This window comes from Gekko japonicus, unplaced genomic scaffold (assembly GCF_001447785.1).
Source record: "Gekko japonicus isolate JY-2015 unplaced genomic scaffold, Gekko_japonicus_V1.1 scaffold2960, whole genome shotgun sequence".
In the NCBI taxonomy this organism is placed as follows: Eukaryota; Metazoa; Chordata; class Lepidosauria; order Squamata; family Gekkonidae; genus Gekko; species Gekko japonicus.
The window spans coordinates 74,848-93,457 of NW_015163695.1; the positions used below are offsets into that span (position 1 = coordinate 74,848).

Consider the following 18,610-nt stretch of genomic DNA (forward strand, 5'->3'; position numbering starts at 1 on the left):
CCCGCCTTAGCAGCGCTTGCGTTCACACTCAGGGAACCGGAATCAACCCGCGCTCCACACGATTTGCTACCACTTCCACCAGGTATCTTTTAAACTCGGGAGGGAAGCGGCACAAGACGGCTTGAGTACGGCTGGGGGACGCCTGAAAAATGTGCCTGTATGAACCCGCCCCTTTAATCCACTAATGAAACGCTCCTGAAACGTTTGCCTGCCGGGCCAAACTGCCAGTCTGAATGCGGCCTCTGTTTTTGCAAATCATGTATCACCTCAGTACTGCCGGCTCCAACAGAACTGCCCCCATTTCCATTCATGTAAACGAAACCTAGTTAAACATTAAGCCATTCTATACTTTGCTGCCTTGCTTTTCCTTCTGCCTTCCTAAAACAAAACTGATTATTCATTAATAGAAAAGTTTCATTGTGTCCTGAAACACTATATGCATAGCAGTTATATTTAACCTTGAGTGGACTCTTTAACCTTAGACTTAAGTGCCCTCACTGGCTTCTCTCTTTAGAACATTGAGGATTATACAGCCTATGGCACCATCTGGTGTGCGTGAAAAGGATTCATTAACCAAAGGCTTTGAAAGCATGACCTATGGAGTGTGTATCAGAGATGTTTATTAAATGTTGCTTGTTAACTTACTTCCCAGTGAGCCTGTGAGCTTTTGTTCCTTGCTGGAGGTGGAAACAAGGAGGTGGAGGAGGCCAGCATGACGTCTGATGAGTTGTCATCAATATTTATACTGCTGTTTTCTCTGAACACCTGTTTGGTTAATGGTAAGTACCGAAATTTATTGCCCATTTGGAAAATAAGATCCTGATGAACATAAGAACATCAGAAGAGCCCTGCTGGATCAGTCAAATGGTCCATCTCGTCCAGCATCCTGTCTCACACAGTAGCCAACTAGTTCCTCTGGATGGCCAACAACAGCGGATAGAGGCTGAGGCCTTCTCCTGATGCTGCCTCCTGGCTCTTGGGATTCAGATTAGTGCCTTTGAATATGGAGGTTCCCCTTGGTCACCATGGCTTGTAGTCATTGATAGACTTATCCTCCATGAATCTATCTACTTTCCTTTTAAAGCTATTTATTCCCATGGCCATCACTACATCCTCTGGCAGTGAATGCCGCATTTTAATCACTCTCTGTGTAAAGTAGTATTCAAAACAGTCCCAAAACAGCTAGCAGTAAGACCCACACAGAGATTTTTGAATGTGGTTTGAGTGTCTTCATGTTCTTCTCGAATTCAGTGGTGATTTTAGGTAAGAATGGGCATTCGGATGATACAATAGGCCTTGGGGATGAATGGATCAAGTGCGTCAGGGTTGATTTTTATTCTGCGTCAGCCACTCCCTTAGTAGGCAATCCACAGGACACATCAAGCCCTACTGATTCTTTGCACCCGACCAGCTGAACTTTAGACACTTCCTTAGTGGTCCAGAGTTGAGTGACCAGCAGGTGCACGGGAAAGGCCTCCCGGTGCAATGCTTGTCCTCCACCTTCCAACACCCCTTTGTTTGTCACCATTCTGCAAAACACCCATAGCATTAATTTGCTTATGTCTGCCGACAGACTGCCATCTTGTAACGTATTTGCTGTGTCACATTTGGTGCTCCAGCTTTCCTCCACTAGCCCATCTCCCTGCCAGGTGGGCCGCTTGCCTGCCCTTTTAAAGCCTCAACTCTATAAAGAGGGTTAGGTTTGAAATTCACCCTGTCCTTTTAATCTCCCTCTGCTTGCTCTTTCACTGACCCAGGCAATAGCTGGCCTTTGCTTTCGGGCCTCTCTCTTGCTTTTAAAGGCAAACCTAGAGAAGGGGTAGGTCTCACAACTCTTTGACTCTTGTGAGAAGGTGGGTCTTCCCCCAAGAGCTGGAGAGCTAATTGGCTGATAGGGTAAAGGTAGAGGTTTCCCTTGTTCGAAAGCCAGTCGAATCCGAATCTAGGGTGTCAGTGCTCATCTCCGGTCCCGTTCACACGAGGGGATTTGGGCCAGTAGCGGGACAGTTCGGGGGCGGATCAAACCAGCGCGATCACACCACAACATCTGGGAAGCGTGGTGCTTCCGTCCCCTACCTATTTATCTACTTGCAATTTCTTGCTTTAAAACTGCTAGGTTGGCAGGAGCTGGAACCAGAGACAGGAGCTCACTCTGTCATGCGGCACTTGGGTCTCGAACTGCCGAACGACTGACCTTCCAGCCTGCAGTTCAGCGTCTTAACCACTTGAGCCAGCGCAGCTCCCAATTGGCTGATAGGTCAAGCCTTACCCTTCCCTGTTTTAACCCCATAACAGCCCACTCATCTGGCAGACAAGGATTCTCTATCCTTGTCAATCAGCTTGGTGGCATCTTTGTTGCTAGCACCCAGCATGGTGGTGGGCAGTGTTCTCATTGTGGCCAGAATGTGGTCACCTAGTTGGATGACCAGCTGCCCCCCTGTGGCTCAGTCCCACCACCAGTGGGATTTAGAGGTGCTCCTAACCCCCGACATACTGCATTCGCTAAAAAAATTCTGAGATAGCAATCAGGAAGTAGACAGGATCATACGAACACTATGGAGTTTTGAAAATGATTGTCTTCACCTAGGGTTGCCAGCTTTGGTTGGGAGATTTTGTGGGGTGGAGCCTGAGGAGGTTGAGGTTTGGGGGGGGGGAGACTTCGATGGATCAAACTGCCACATCTACCTTAGAATTTCCGTAATCTGAGTATCACCATACAGAAACTGGCTACTTGGTGGTGGGTAATCTTGGGATTTCTGTCAGATAGAAGAAACTCGAGTCTGGCTTTTTCGGAAAGGCCCGGGATTTGATCAATCAGCGGAGTGATGATTTTATTACGTGCCACCTCATAATATGAGCATCTAAAAAACATGTGCTCTGTAGTCTCAACCTCCCTTAATGGGCAGGTACAAAGCCTTTCTGTGAAAGGAATATTCTTGTATTTTCCTTCAAGTACCGCAGGAGGGAGGGCAGAGCACCTCGCCAGAGTGAATAAGCAGGTGCATGATTGACCCATATGGTCAGGCTGGCTCTTAATGAAAATTCACTTCCAGTTCTGGTAGCCTCATATTATTAACTTTCTGCAGCTTTAAAGGCTAACAAAATGTGTGGCTTTTGTGAGTCACTGCTCACTTCTTCAGAGACTGAATATCTGAAGAAGTGATCGGTGACTCATGAAAGCTCACACCCTGCCACAAATTTTGTTAGTCTTTAAGGTGCTCCTGGGCTCTCAGTCTTTTCTGCTGCTACAGACAGACTGTTTGTCCAGCGCTTAACAAATAGTCAGAGAGTGATTTCAGCAAAAACTCAAGTTTAATCTTCAACACGAACACTTCTCCAACACGGTACAACATCTGATAGCCCGAACAGCTTGTCCATAGTAGCTGCTCGGTATTTAAACATTTCCCGGCTAATATAGCCACGCCCACTGTACACATAGCAACCAATACGGTTGAGCGTATAAGAGCCAATCGCCTTCGTTCCCGCTTACAGTTTGCTTGAACGTGATTGGACACATTTGCCTTGGGCTTGAATCCCTGCCCAAGACGAAGCTTAACATTGCTTCCCTATGAGATGTTTCACATACATCTTAATGCATTCATGGCAGCTTCTGAATACATTACACAGACAAACATGGCTACCCATCTCGATCTTGCTGCAGCCTTGTGAGCATTTCATCAGAAGCCAGTGATCAAAGTGAATGAGCCTATTCAATCTACGACTCTGCTTAAATCCTTGTTCAGCTCCATGTCTTCTCATGTGTGTCTGGAGCTGTATTCATGGCAGAGATTCCCATCTATACTAGTAACAGGGAGGGAGGGAGGGAGGGAGGGAGGGAGGAAAGGAAGGAAAGGAAGGAAGGAAGGAAGGAAGGAAGGAAGGAAGGAAGGAAGGAAGGATTCTGCAAACAGTATTTAATTTAATATATTTCCTCTACTTCCACGCATTCTTAGCATTGACACAGCTCTGGCCCGAGGCTTATATGGCTTATATATGCCAGAAGTTTATATACACATATGAAGTTTCCCTGTACTGAGTCTGACCAATCATCTAGCTCAGCCCTGTATATTCTGCTCTCCAAGGTCTCATACAGAGAAAGATCTTCCCCAGCACTTGGCATCTGAGATGCCCAGCATGGCATCTACAAGGCATGGCTTTACCACTATGTTATCAACGCTTCCCTTTTAAGGAAGTTCAAAATATGAAAATGCTTTATACTGAGTCAGATTATTATTATTTTTAAAAAAGATTTTTATTTTTCATACTCCACAAACAAAAAACAAACAAACAAATACATACAGGTGGTGGGGGGGGGTTCGATTTACACCATTATTTTGTCTAATATGTTTCCTCATGCGATATCTACTTGTACATTATTTATTTTTCCCACCATATATTTTAATGCAAATATTTTTGCATTATTGTTAAAAGTATAATTCGTGTTTTCTCCTAATCTCGATGTATATCCACATAGTTTATTTGCTGTACTCTTCCAACCATTTGTAGAACCTTGACCGTGTATTTTCGAAGCTTCCTATATCTTCCCCTCTTATACTGAGTCGGATTATTGATCCCGCTAGTTTTGTCCGGCTGGCTCTGTGAGGGACAGGGCAGGTGGCTTTTCCAGTCCTCATACTCATGATTCTTTAGCTGGGGAAGCTGGGCATTGAACATGGGGCCTTCTGTGTGCAAGGATGTTCTCTATAGCTAAGACTCTACCCACCTCACGTTGGCGTTAAAACCCAAACTCGACGTGTTCTGTATTCAGAAAGAAAACCACCTGGCGTATTTAGGACTTGGCTTCCTGCAACCACCCTAGTTACGTGAGAGGGAACCTACCAGTCCGTCAAACAAGACTTCTGAGTGGGTGACCAAGCAGCATGTGGATGCATTCTAATGGCTTTCTCCATCTCTTTGTGTCTAGGCCAACCTCCAGGGAAGCCAGAGATGATAAGATGTCGGTCTCCCGAAAAAGAAACCTTTACGTGCTGGTGGAAGCCCGGTTCTGACGGAGGTCTCCCCACTAATTATACTCTGCTCTATACCAAAGAAAGGTAAAGAGTTATAAATGATATAAACAAGCGTACAATTTGTACGATCTCTCGGAACAGATTTATCCTAGGGATGCTGACCGCATTTACAGATAGTTGACTTATATCACCAGAGTTCAGTGCTCATAATACTCCTTTTTGCTCCCTTAGGGTTGGGGATTCTTATCCTGAAATACTTACACAGTTCATAATTAATAATGTGATGGATTTATGCTACTGGCAGACAATGGGGGATCTTCTAGCCTGGCCAGACCTTCCTGCTGCTGCTCGGCTGGGCAGCGGGAGAAAAATTGGGGTGTGGATGGGTACGGTGATCGCTTGTATCCTGACACAATGACATAACCTCCACTGTGAGTGGGAGTGATCTCATTATGTCACCAACAATGCTCTAACATTCAGCCCAAATTCTTTGGTTAAACCATAGGGCTTTTTTTGCTGAATGCTAGAGCATCAGCGTCCAACATAATGAGGACAGCTCATTCTCCCACCAGTTGTCAAACTCACGCGGGAAGTCCTATTGTCCACAGGGGAGGAGGGGACGCCGTGACCACTACAAGTAGCTGGTCTGGAGAACACGGGACCTGCATGACAAAGGCCAGGTGGAGCAGCTGTAGTAAGGAGGGAAACTGGTTGAGATTGTGCAAAAAAAAAAGCCTCCTACAGGGCAAACAGGGTCCCTGCGGCTGTTTCAGCTTGGGGAAAAGGCATGGCTGGGAAGGCTGAATCCCCTCCTTCTCCCATACCACACTACCGAGCCGAATCAAGCCCTGGCAACCTTGGGCACATTAGTTCCCTCAAGGCTTTTTTGGTAGAAAAAGCCCAGCAGGAACTCATTAGCATAATAGACCACACCCAACAGCAGAAACTCATTAGCATATCAGACCACATCCCTGACAGTGCAACTCATTAGCGTATTAGGCCACACCCCCATGCCTTCCCTTGGCTTGCCCAGGTAGGGGAAGGCATGGGGAGGCATTTCAATGCCTCCCCGATCCTTCCAGGGGCCCCAGGGGGCCCCGTCTCAGAGTCGCCGTGGGGGTCGCTCTGTAGCCACGCACGCAGAGGTTTTGGGTGTAGTGGGCGTGGCCAACCATGAAGCCAGCCGGAACTCCGTTCCTGTGCGTTCCTGCCCCAAAATAGCCCTGAGTTCCCTGATGTCATCTATGACTGCAAGTTGGGTTGGAGGAACCTTGACCTTTCAAACCCTGATGCATCAAATCTGTCATCTAGTTTGATCCTCAGTGTCAATGAAAAACCACTTTATTCTGGATACTGAAATTGTCTTGAGGTATTTATTTTAAAAGGTACTATAATTTAGAGAACAATGTCCTGATTCTGTCTGCAGTCCAGCAGTGTAATCATCATCTTGGAAGTGGTACAGAGTTCTTTAGGCAAAATGCTGCCACCAGCAAACTCCATCCCGCAGTTCCTGGGCAGCATGGGAAGAATGTAAAAAGGTAAAGGTAAAGGTTTCCCTTGCTCGAAAGCCAGTCGAGTCTGACTCTAGGGTTGCGGTGCTCATCTCCGTTTCAAAGCCAAAGAGCCAGCGCTGTCCAAAGACGTTTCCGTGGTCATGTGGCCGGCATGACTCAACACCAAGGCGCACGGAATGCTGTTACCTTCCCACAGAAGTGGTACCTATTTATCTACTTGCAATTTCTTGCTTTCGAACTGCTAGGTTGGCAGGAGGGGAAGAATGTACATGCCCCCAAATATTACAAGCTAACTCTGAACTTTACGGAAAAAAATTCTTTGTATCCTTCTGAAGAATCTTTGTAATTAGCAGACCAGATATGATTCAAGCTAAAGAGTGAATCGCTCATTTCTAAGTGTAACAACACTAGCATGTGACACAGTTTCTTTTATATTTCCTTCACAATCTTTTTTTTTTTCAGAGAGGAATCCTACCATGAATGCCCAGACTACGTCACAGGAGGGCCCAATTCCTGTTATTTTGATCAAAAGCATACTTCAGTCTGGACAATATATAACATGACTGTAAAGGCAACAAATGCATTGGGCAGTAACATCTCCACACCTTACTATGTGGATGTGGCTTATATAGGTAAGTAGTGCAAATAATAAAACACAGCCAGTTTGGGGTAGTAGTTAGGAGCGTGGAGTCCAGTCTGGGAGAACCAGGTTTGATTCCCCACTCTTCCACTTGCAGCTGCTGGATGACCTTGGGCAAGCCATAGTTCTGTCAGAGCTGTTCTCTCAAGCACAGTTCTCTCAGAGCTCTCTTAGCCCCACTTACCTCACAGGGTGTCTGTTGTGGGGAGGGGAAGGGAGATTGTAAACCGCTCTGAGACTCCATGTGAAGGGCGGGGTATAAATCCAATCTCTTCTTCTGATAAAATATGTTCTTAAGGGTATTCTGTGAGGCTTCCATACCACTGCCCACTGTCATCTATGGTGGCCCAGGGGTTCCATGACACTCACGTGTGATTTTTGCTTGTCCAGAACTTTCAAAAGGGGTGGGAGGTCTCAATGTAATCTTCAGCTTCGAAGATTACATTTCTTCTTAGAAGTATGTGTGGGAAAGGGCTAGAGACTGAAAATAAAGTAAGTTTGGAGCTAGTAATCTGTTCCAATAGATTGTTATAATGCTATAGCAATCTAGTGGTTAGCATTTAAAAAAACAACCAAACAAGGGTGGTAGTGAGTGAGCGGAAATGGCAGCCATGAAGGGCTGAGACAAGGACAAGGAAAGGGTGTGGAAACCTCCTGTGTGGATGCCAGTTTGGTGTAGCGGTTAAGAGCGCAGACTCTAACCTGCTGGTGTGACCTTGGGTCAGTCACAAGTTCTTTAAGAGCTGTTCTCTCAAGAGCAGTTTCTCTCAGAGCTCTCTCAGGCCCACCTACCTCACAGGGTGTCTGTTGTGGAGAGGGGAAGGGAAAGGAGATTGTAAGCCACTCTGAGACTCCGAGTGAAGGGTGGGGTATAAATCCAATCTCCTCCTCTTCCTCCTCCTCCTCCTTCCGCTGCCACTCTGAATGATACTGCATTTGCAGCTGCAACAAGAGCTTCCTGGAGGAGCCGCTCTGCTTTTTAGATGCCAGTGCAGCATACAGTCTTTTGCAGAGCAAATTACAACAACATACAGAAAGAAGAGAAGAACCTTCAGCTACATGCAATCATACTGGGGAAGGGAACGCTTACCTTGACAACCGAAGCCTTTCACGGGCCTCTCTGCTTTCATGTGTGAAATACTGAAGAGTGTGAATCTTTGATCCTTCCTTTATTTTCAGTTGAGCCAAACCCTCCAGTAAACCTGACTCTAGAATGGGTGGGTCAAGCCTATGCAAGCTATCTGCTGCTGAAGTGGGTTCCACCGCCACGGGCAGATGTGAGATCTGGCTGGTTGACGCTTGAGTACGAGCTGCGTATAAGGCCGAAAGAAGAACCAGAGTGGGATGTAAGAAAAATGCAAGTTTTCGGAAGGCAGATGTTCTGTGTTTCGAACAGAGATTGTGTCACAAAGCATGGCCGTTGTAGAAATGACATTTGCCAAGCCTTTTTTTTTTTAACATTGTATAAGAGATCATTGATTTCTGGAAAACATTTTATCTGTTACATCCTGCTTCTAAGTGGACTTTCCGCTGGTCTCCTGTGCAGGGTTCTGATTGGGTCCAGTGGCAGGTTAGCCTCAACAGTTCTGTAACATTAAGCAGATCCCCCATTGGGTCTGGAGAAAGAATTTAACTTTCATCTAATAATATTCATATAATAATTCTTACATTTTTGTCCTGCGTTCACAACCTGAAAAAGGGACCTCACGGCAACTTGCGGTGCATCACAAAACAATATACCTTTTAGACTTAAGAGACAAACATTTATTGTTTATGTTGCTCAGTGTAGCTAAATATGGAGGATAGCTTCTGAACTCTTAAAACATGTTTGGTGATGCATCAAAGAGACATGTCATAGTGGTGGAAAGTGCCGTCAAGTCACAACCAACTTACGGCGACCCCGTAGGGTTTTCAAGACAAGAGATGAACAGAGGTGGTTTTGCCATTGCCTGCCTCTACGTAGCAACCCTGGACTTCCCTGGTGGTCTCCCATGCAAAAACTAACCATGGCCAAGTTACCCACCTTAGCTTCTGAGATCTGACAAGTTTCGGCTAGCCTAGGCCACCAAGGTCAGGGCAGGCATTTCATTGCCTGAGCCCTACAAGGAAAGACTAAGGGCCCTGGGAATGTTTAGTTTGGAGAAGAGAAGATTGAGGGGGACATGATCGCTTTCTTTAAAAATTTGAAAGGCTGTCATTTGGAGGAGGGCAAGGAGCTGTTCCAGTTGGCAGCAGAGGAGAGGACCCGAAGCAATGGGTTTAAATTACATGCAGAAAGGTATCGACTGGATATTAGGAAACACTTTTTCACGGTCAGAGTGGTTCAAAGGTAGAATCAGCTGCCTAGGGAGGTGGTGAGCTCCCCTTCACTGACAGCTCTCAAGAAGAGACTGGATGAATATTTGTCAGGGATGCTTTAAGCTGGTTCTGCATTGGGCAGGGGGTTGGACTAGATGGTCTGTAGGGCCCCTTGCAACTCCGTGATTCTACGATTCTATCGTCTGCTTTCATTTTTAAGATTGTGATCTGTCGATTTTACATTGTTTAAAACGACACGAAGTGAATGTTGTATCAGTAATTCCTCAACTGTATGCCACAGGAGGACTGCCCGTTGCATCCCTGGGTGACTCACTGCTTTGGTTTTACCTCCTTTGAGTCAGCTTCTTTGGGGATGCGTAATTGCGCCCCCCCCCTTTCTTCAGCAGGTGGGATAGGCTTGACAGAATTGTTCACCTTCAGAGTCGGTGTGCCTAGAGAAAGACTCTCACAAGGCACCCTAATCACAACGCAGGGTACATTTGTGTTAGACAAACTATAACCTGCTCCAACCTCCCACATAAATACCAACATCTTACGTCTTCTCTACTTATCAGGATCACAATTTTTAAAAATCCTAAGTATTTGGGTGGGAGACCACCAAGGAATACCAAAGTTGCAATGCATAGGCAGGCAATGGCAAACCAGATCTGAACATTCATAAGAACATAAGAAGAACCCTGTTGGATCAGACCAGTGGTCCATCTAATCCAGCATCCTGTCTTACACAGTGGCCAACCAGTTCCTCTGGACAGCCAACAATAGGGCATAGAAGCCGAGGTCTTCCCCTGATGTTGCCTCCTGGCTCTGTGATCCAAAGGTTTATTGCCTCTGAATGTGGAGGTCCCCCTCAGTCACCATGGCTAGTAGCCATCGATAGACTTATCCTCCATGAATCTATCTAATCCCCTTTTCAAGCGGTTGATTCCTGTGGCCATCACAACATCATCTGGCAGCATTTTAATCACTCTCTGTATAAAGTGGTATTTCCTTTTGTCCGTCCTGAACCTCCTGCCCATCAGCTTCATTGGATGCTGTTGAGTTCTAGTATTTTAGGATAGGGAGAAAAAGTTTTCTATGTCAACTCTCTCTACCCCATGCATAATTTTATAAACCTCTATCATGTCCCTTGTTAGTTGTCTCTTTTCTAAACTGAAAAGTCCCAGACTCTTCAGGCTCTCCTCACAGGGAATGTTCTCCAGCCCCCAAATCATCTTGGTTGCCCTCCTCTTTACTTTTTCCATCGCTGCAATGTCCTTTTTTCGATACGGTGACCAGCATTGTATACAGTATTCCAAAATGAGGCCACGCCATAGATCTGTACAGGGGCATTACAATATCGGCCTTTTTATTCTCAGTCCCTTTCCTAATCATCCCCAACATGGAGTTTGCCTTTTTCACCGCTGCAGCATACTGGGTCAACACTTTCACTGAAATATCTACTACGACTCCAAGACCTTTTCCCCTCTCAGCCTCAGCAAGTTCAGACCCCATTAGCCTATACTTGAAGTTGGGATGTTTTTTCCTCCCAATGTGCATCACTTACCAACATTGAACTTCATTTGCCACACTGTCGCCCACTCACCCAGTTTATGGAGGTCCTCTTGGAGCTCTTCACAGTCAACCTTGGTTTTCACCGTCATCTGCAAAGTTGGCCACTACACAACTCACTCCTAGTTCCAGATCATTCATAAATAAATTAAATAGTAATGGCCAGTGCTTCCTCTAAACTCTGGAGTCTTGAAAGCAAAAAATCGACTTTGTGAGCTACTGGCATTAAAGTTGTGAGCGAGCGATTTGGCGGCTGCATAAATTAGTTTGCTCTGGAGCCATTCCTTCCTGAGCGAAGACAAAAAAATCTGTGAGCCAGAGGCTAAAAAGAGAGCCAGTTTGGTGTAGTGGTTAAGTGCGCAGACTCTAACCTGGGAGAGCCGGGTTTGATTCCCCACCCCTCCACTTGCACCTGCTGGATGACCTTGGGCAAGCCATAGTTCTGTCAGAGCTGTCCTTGAAAAAGAGCAGTTTCTGTCAGAGCTCCCTCAGCCCCACCTACCTCACAGGGGAGGGGAGGGGAAGGGAAAGGAGTTTGTAAGCCGCTCTGAGACTCCGAGTGAAGGGCGGGGTATAAATCCAATCTCCTCTTCTTCTTCTAAAAACCCTGTGAGCCAGCTCACACTAACTCAGCCTGGAGGGAACACCGGTCACGGCTCCAGTACCGATCCTTGTGGGCCCCCACTGCTTACTTCCCTCCACTGTGAGAACTGCCCATCGGTTCCTACTCTTTGCTTCCTGTCATTTAACCAGTTTTTAATTTATGAGAGAACCCGTCCTCTTATCCCATTACCGCTAAGTTTACGCAGGAGTCTTTGGTCTCTTTCCTTGAAAACCCTCTGGGGTCACCATAAGTCGGCTGTGACTTGATGGCACTTTCCACCTCCACCTGGAATGATGAGACAGAAGCCTAGGGGTGTACAGGGCTTTTTTGTGACAGCACTCACCCATATTGAGTACCAGCACCTTTTTTCAGGGTTCTCTCCCAAGTCGGGGGGGGGGGGTTTGGTATAAATTGGCACAACCTTATATAGGAGTTAAAAAAGGTAAAGGTAAAGGTTCCCTGGCTCGAAAGCCGGTCGAGTCCGACTCTAGGGTTGCGGTGCTCATCTCTGTTTCCAAGCCGAAGAGCCAGCGCTGTCCGAAGACGTTTCCGTGGTCATGTGGCCGGCATGACTAAACGCCAAGGCGCACGGAACGCTGTTACCTTCCCACTGAAGCGGTACCTATTTATCTACTTGCAATTTCTTGCTTTCGAACTGCTAGGTTGGAAGGAGCTGGAACTAGAGATGGGAGCTCACTCCATCATGCGGCACCCGGGTCTCGAACTGCTGAACTACTGACCTTCCACAGCCTGCAGTTCAGCGTCTTAACCACTTGAGCCACTGCAGCTCCTTTACATAGGAGTACCAGTACCCTTTTGTTTACAAAAGAAGCACTGGTGGTGTATATGCATTGTACAGTGTGGGACTAGGACCTGGATGACCCAGGTTCGAATCCTTACTCTTCCTTGGAAGCTGGATGAGTCACCTTGGGCCAGTTCCATACTCTCAGCCTAGCCAACCTCACAGGGCTGTTGCAAAGATATAATGGAGGAGAAGAGAAGGATGTAAGCTACTATGGGTCCCCACTGGGGAGAAAGGTGGGATGGAAAGGATGTAAATAAATAAATATCTTCCTCTACATGGGGATGAGGTGGGGGCAGGAAACAAAGAGATCTATGAATTTGTCTCCTTTATAATTCAAATCATCAGTATTGGCTGTTGTTGCTATGCCATTTAAGTGCCCCACATTTTTATAGTTTTCCATTCTTGATCCCTTTCCAGAATATATTTGTTGGGCTGGGAACGAAATATCAGCTGTTTAGATTAAATCCAGGCATAAAGTACGTTGCACAAGTTCGCTGCCGATCAGACCGCGGAGAATGGAGTCAGTGGAGTTCTGAAAGCCACTTTCAGGTCCCGAAAGGTGAGTGGTGATTGACCAGCTCTTTATGAATTAGCACCAGTTGCACAGAACCACCAACAAGTCCCTGAGGGCTTTTAGCTCAGGCCCTGTTGGTGAGCTCCACCGCTTGCTCCTTCTCCCCATTCCAATCAGGGTTTGGTCTCGGTTTCTAGGTTTGGTCACTAACTGTATCTGAAAAGTGTTAAAGAAAACACAAGAGTGGGAATAGCAGAAAGACACAGAGGTCATCGAAAGGTCAGAATATTTTGCAGGAAAAAATGAAGATCCATGTGACTTTGGGGACCTTGGTAAAGCGTCACTTATACCCAGACTAGATGCCATCAGGAAGTGGGGGAGGGGGGTGTTCCTCATGACCCCATAGCGTTGTGATGCTTCTGTGCACCTCTCACGTTTTCTATGTCTTTCCTGCAATTTCTCCCAAACTTGCTTTGCTGTAATGCTTTGGGAAAGGTGGTAGCAAAGCTTGGGGTAGCATCCAGGAGGATGTAAAATTCCGAGTCTTCCCCGTCCCACTGTCACCACTTTTTCTGCCACAGATCCCTGCAGTGGCCATTTGCCTTCCCTGACACCAAAGTTAGAACAATCTGTTTCCTAGTTCTCTGAATTCCAATCTTTAATTTTAATATTTCATTTAGCCCTTTATTTGGGGAGATCTGCCTTTTCTGTTATATCTCTGCAGTGAAAGGGGCTACAGAACTTTTAAAATGAATGTTGGGGGTTTATAGGTACTAGGGATGGGCACGAACTGGGGAAATGGAAGTTTGTTGGGGTTCGTGGTTAATTTGATTAAACGAGCCATGAATCACGAACTTCCACGAACTTCTCTGTTTTCAAACTGGTTTCTGGTTCATTCGGTTTGTGAGTTCAGGAGGTGGTCCTTGTATATGCCTGAATATGTTGCCCTGAGGTAATTCATATGAAATGACTTTCCTGCTTTCTTTTCTAGAGTTCAAGCTGAAGGACATAATTGTTTGGATCTTTGTTGCCTTTTTATCATTTGTCATATGTTTGATCATGATCTGGACAATGGCCTTGAAAAGATTTAAGTAAGTGGCTGATTTTCAACTTGTGCATGTTAAGTGCCATCAAATCGCTTCTGGTCACTTAGAGTGACCCTATGAATTAATGACCTCCAAAATGTCCTGTCATTAACAGCCTTGCTCAGGTCTTGCAAACGGAGGGCCTTTGTGGCTTCCTTGATTGAGTCAGTCCATCTCAAAATGGGTCTTTCACTTTTCCTGTTGCCTTTGACTTTTCCTGGCATTATTGTCTTTTCCCGTGACCCTGTGACCAAATTACGATAGCCTCAGTTTAGTCATTTTAACTTCCAAGGAGAGTTCTAGCTTGGTTTGATCTAGAACCCACTGATTTGTCTTTTGGGGGGTCCACGGTATCCGTAAAACTCTCCTCCAACACCACATTTCAAATGAATCAACTTTTTTCCTGTCAGTTTTCTTAATTGTTCAACTTTCTAACCTATAAATAGTAATGGGAAATACTGCGGTATGAATGATCTTGGTCGCCAGTGACACATCCTTATGCTTAAGAATCTTTTCTGGTTCCTTCATTGCTGCTCAACATGTAAACAAGCATCTTGGCTATGTCTTAAAAAATAAGAGTCTTGTTTTGTTTGTTTGTCAAATATATGAAGGAAGAGCAGGAGGGGAAACATTCTTGGGGTGTACAGGCCTGTTCCCTTTTTCTAATGGGCCACCGCCTGCCCGAAATTCTTACCCCCATTCCAATTCATCCTCCCACTCACTTAAAATAAGGTAATCACTTTAGATTATAGGCCAGAAAATGCACAGCTGGCCAAGGCCAGAGAAGGGTGATCATCTCATGAGGGCCAGTTCCTTAGTCTGACAAGTTTGCTAGACAATCGGGGGGGGGAGTTGTCTGCCTCGTTCCTTTTATTTTTGGCATTCGGGTCAACTAAACAGGCAATCCCATTTTTTTCCCTGCCTCAGTATTTTCACTTCTTTTTTTTCCAGCATGGTTGCCTGTATCCTCCCACCAGTCCCAGGACCAAAGATACCCGGCTTTGATGTCCATCTGTTAAAGGTATGCGTTCAGATGCTCACCCGGGTGTGTGTGTGTGTGTGTGTGTGTGTGTGTGTGAAGATTCACTGGCTTGCATTTTGTACATCACATTTTAATTAACACCTGATTAGAAACATTAAGCCCTGGTCTGAATGGCCCAGGCTAGCTCAGTCTCATCAGATCTTGGAAGCTAAGCAGGGTCGGCCCTGGTTACTACTTGGATGGGAGACCACCAAGGAATTCCAGGGTCACTGTACAGAGGCAGGCAATGGCAAACCACCTTTGTTTGTCTCTTGCCTTGAAAATCCTGTGGGGTTGCCCTGTCAGCTGTGACTTGACAGCACTTCACACACACACCCCCCATAAAAACACTTCTAATCTCAGACAACATTGACTATTGCAAATTACACCCAAGTTAAAATTAAAACACAATAACACATGAGTCTGCTATATACGTAGCATGGGTACGTATATAAATGAGAAGTAGCTCTCCAAGGTCCTAGGAAGAGGAAGGTTTTCCAGCCCTGAGTGCCAAGCAATGCATGAATGATGATCCGGGTGCAGCTCCCTAGGTATGTAAATGAGCAGCAGAAGCGATTACCAGGCGGGGGGGGGGGGGGGTCTCTCCAATATAAATCAGGCCCACAGTGCTGCAAACAGAGGGATTAATTCTTCCCTTTACCCTGTTTCAATACTTGGAAATCCCTCCCAGCTGCTTTAATTTGGAGGGTGGGAGGGAGGACAGGTGCCTCGATTTGCTCTTCCACAGCATAAAGCTACCTGTGAGTGGCCATTTCCAATCTGATAGACAGTGTGATCCCCTCTGCAGTGCCATGACCCTCGCCAGCATCGTGACCCCTTGTAGTTGCTTTCTGGAGCTAAAGTGCACATCTAGGGTATCCAATGAGATCGCCAGCACCATGTGTGATTCTGTCCTGACATGTGTGACACTGAAGGCCAAATTACATGATAACTTTTTTAAAAATGAGTCAGGTTCTGGACCTAACTCACTTTTCACACAGCTGCAAATCACCTTCAGGGAACGTTGTTTTAAAAGTCTGTGGGGGCCTGATTTGGCTTGAGATTGTGGCACTGGGGAAGGAGGGTCTCCTGCCCCCACACACTGTTTTCCCTGAGAGGCAATGGCCCCAAGGGGGAAGAAGAAGAAGGATTTATACCCCGCCCTTCACTCAGAGTCTCAGAGCGGCTTACAATCTCCTTCCCTTCCCCTCCCCACAACAGACACCCTGTGTGGTGGGTGGGACTGAGAGAGCTCTTTTGAGAACTGCTTTTGAGAGAACAGCTCTGAGAGAAATTGGTGATGAATTTTGCTTCCTGGTTCCGTTCATGCCCATTCCCACTACAGATAGATTTATATTATACTATAATATTGATAGAAGAAGAAGAGATTGGATTTATACCCTGCCCTTCACTCGGAGTCTCAGAGCGGCTTACAATCTCCTTCCCTTCCCCTCCCCACAACAGACACCCTGTGTGGTGGGTGGGACTGAGAGAGCTCTTTTGAGAACTGCTTTTGAGAGAACAGCTCTGAGAGAACTATGAGTGGCTCAATGTCACCCAGCTGGCTGCATTTGGAGGAGGAGTGGGGAATCAAACCCAGTTCTCCAAATTAGAGTCTGCTGCTCTTAACCGCTACACCAAACAGCTAAATGGCAGGGCACTTGGTTTGCATGCGGGAGGTGCCATGCCACTTCCATCGAATTAGCCTGATGGCTGTAAGGTGCAGGGCCTTTTCAGTTGTGGCGCCTTCTTTGTGAACTTCCCTTGCCATCTGCCCTGAGAAGCCTGCCAAGCAGGTAACCCTTAAAGTTTTAGAAGAGTAGTTAAGAACATTGTGTTGTAGAAGGGCTGTCTGAGAATTGCTAGCTGATGTTTCTAAGCAGAATTAATTGCCTTCTCAGCCCATAGTTTTAGAAGATGGTAACTCCACCTAGGCTCCTATCACTTTTCTATGTTCTTTTATATATGCTGTCTGTTCTGCTGTGACTTAATTCTGTATTTTAAATGTTTATTGTGAGCTTACCCACACGCACCCTTCTGCGACTTTCAAATGCCATCAGGGGTGTAACGCAAGCATTATAAGCTATCGTTTGCATCTTTCCAACGTCTGTGTTTGCTTTGTCACACCACCAGGCGGGGAAAGCGGACGATGTCCTAAGCGCTCTCGGTTGCCCGGTTTTCCCTCTGACGTCCGACTCTAGCAACGAGTTGGAGAAATGGCTGGTGGTGGACAGCGAAGACCAGGAACTGATGCCGAGCGACGAGAAGAGTCATCCCAATAAAACTGCAAAGTTGGCGCACAAGGAAACAGACAATGACTCGGGGAGAGGAAGCTGTGAGAGCCCTTCTCTGCTGTTGGAGAAGAGCAAGGAGGCTGGGAATCTGCTCTTGGATCTGAAATCATCAGATACCAACGAGCTGAAATGCGCTGGGGAAGCTCCGGCCGTAGACCTGGAAGGAAAGTTCCCCCTTTTGAGCAGTGGTGGTCCGAAGGCATCCACATGGCCCGGATCTCAGCTAGCCAGTAGTCCATTCCGTAAGTGTTCCTATCATGATATTGTGGATGCCTGCAAAATAGCCCTCAGCGCCATGCACCTGAACAGGTCGTCCATTCCGATGGGGAACAAAGAACAATGTGATTCGGAATGTCCTAAAACCATCAGCGAAGGCAAAACCACCACATTGCGGGAGGCAGAAAAATTACCTTTAAATGTTCAGGGTGACCCAGGGTCACCGTGGTCCCTTCTGACGGCGGGGTTGCCTTTTTTGCCCACAAAATCAATGGATTATGTCGAAGTCCACAAAGTCAATCACAATGGAGCTTTGGCTGTAATACCAAAGCAGAAAGGAAATGGTAAAAAAACTGATAGCAGTCCACCCCCCGGAGATCCCAAGGAATACACCAAGGTCTCCACCGTTGTAGCCAACCACATTCTAGTGTTAATGCCAGATCCCAAAGTGGAGGCTTCGCCTTCCTATCAGGAACCACTAATGGAACCCTACTGGAGCTGCCAACCAAGTCCGGCTGAGAAAGATATGAGCTATGGTCTCCCGGCTCCACATGCCTGCAAAGTACAGACTGCTGAGTTAGACTACATGGACCCAAATAATTTTATGCGCTCCTTTACTTAGTTGAAAGGTGCAGTGTCCTTCTTCAGGTAACAACACTACAAGTAAAATAAATTCTGTTGACACAAAATTGCTCAGATATCTGAATTTAGCTCAGTTGTAGCTGTCACACCTTTGTACGCTTTATATTCCAGTCAGTTAGAGACCCGCTGATAGCTGATTGCAGATCGAATTATTATTATTGTTATTATTTTTCTAGCTGAGATTTTGTAGAGGGATTTCAGGGGGGGGGGATGAATTTACAGCAAACAAAAAGCACATGGTATAGTTTTCTAAAAAGAAAAAAGAAAAACACCCATTTCTAATAGACGTATTATTAAGAAGGATCTGTGCGTTGTAAATCCTGTATAAAGTGTTGCTCGTTCAGAGGTGGCGGTGGATTTTAGAAAGCGCTACAGAAAGTGTGGCCAGGTTCTGGACCCGCCCCAGTGACCTGGCACGTGTGTCATCATGCAAATATT

General features: G+C 46.2%; 1 protein-coding gene across 1 annotated transcript; it reads left to right on the plus strand.

Annotated features, from left to right (window-relative positions):
* The first annotated feature begins 708 nt into the window (after positions 1-708).
* Positions 709-18,402, plus strand: PRLR (prolactin receptor). Its single transcript, XM_015407812.1, has 8 exons — positions 709-779; positions 4,925-5,054; positions 6,947-7,116; positions 8,304-8,470; positions 12,818-12,959; positions 13,906-14,005; positions 14,951-15,020; positions 17,154-18,402. Exons 1-8 carry the CDS (start codon positions 713-715, stop codon positions 18,150-18,152), a joined length of 1,845 nt encoding a protein of 614 aa, XP_015263298.1. The 5' UTR covers positions 709-712; the 3' UTR covers positions 18,153-18,402.
* The last annotated feature ends 208 nt before the right edge of the window (positions 18,403-18,610 follow it).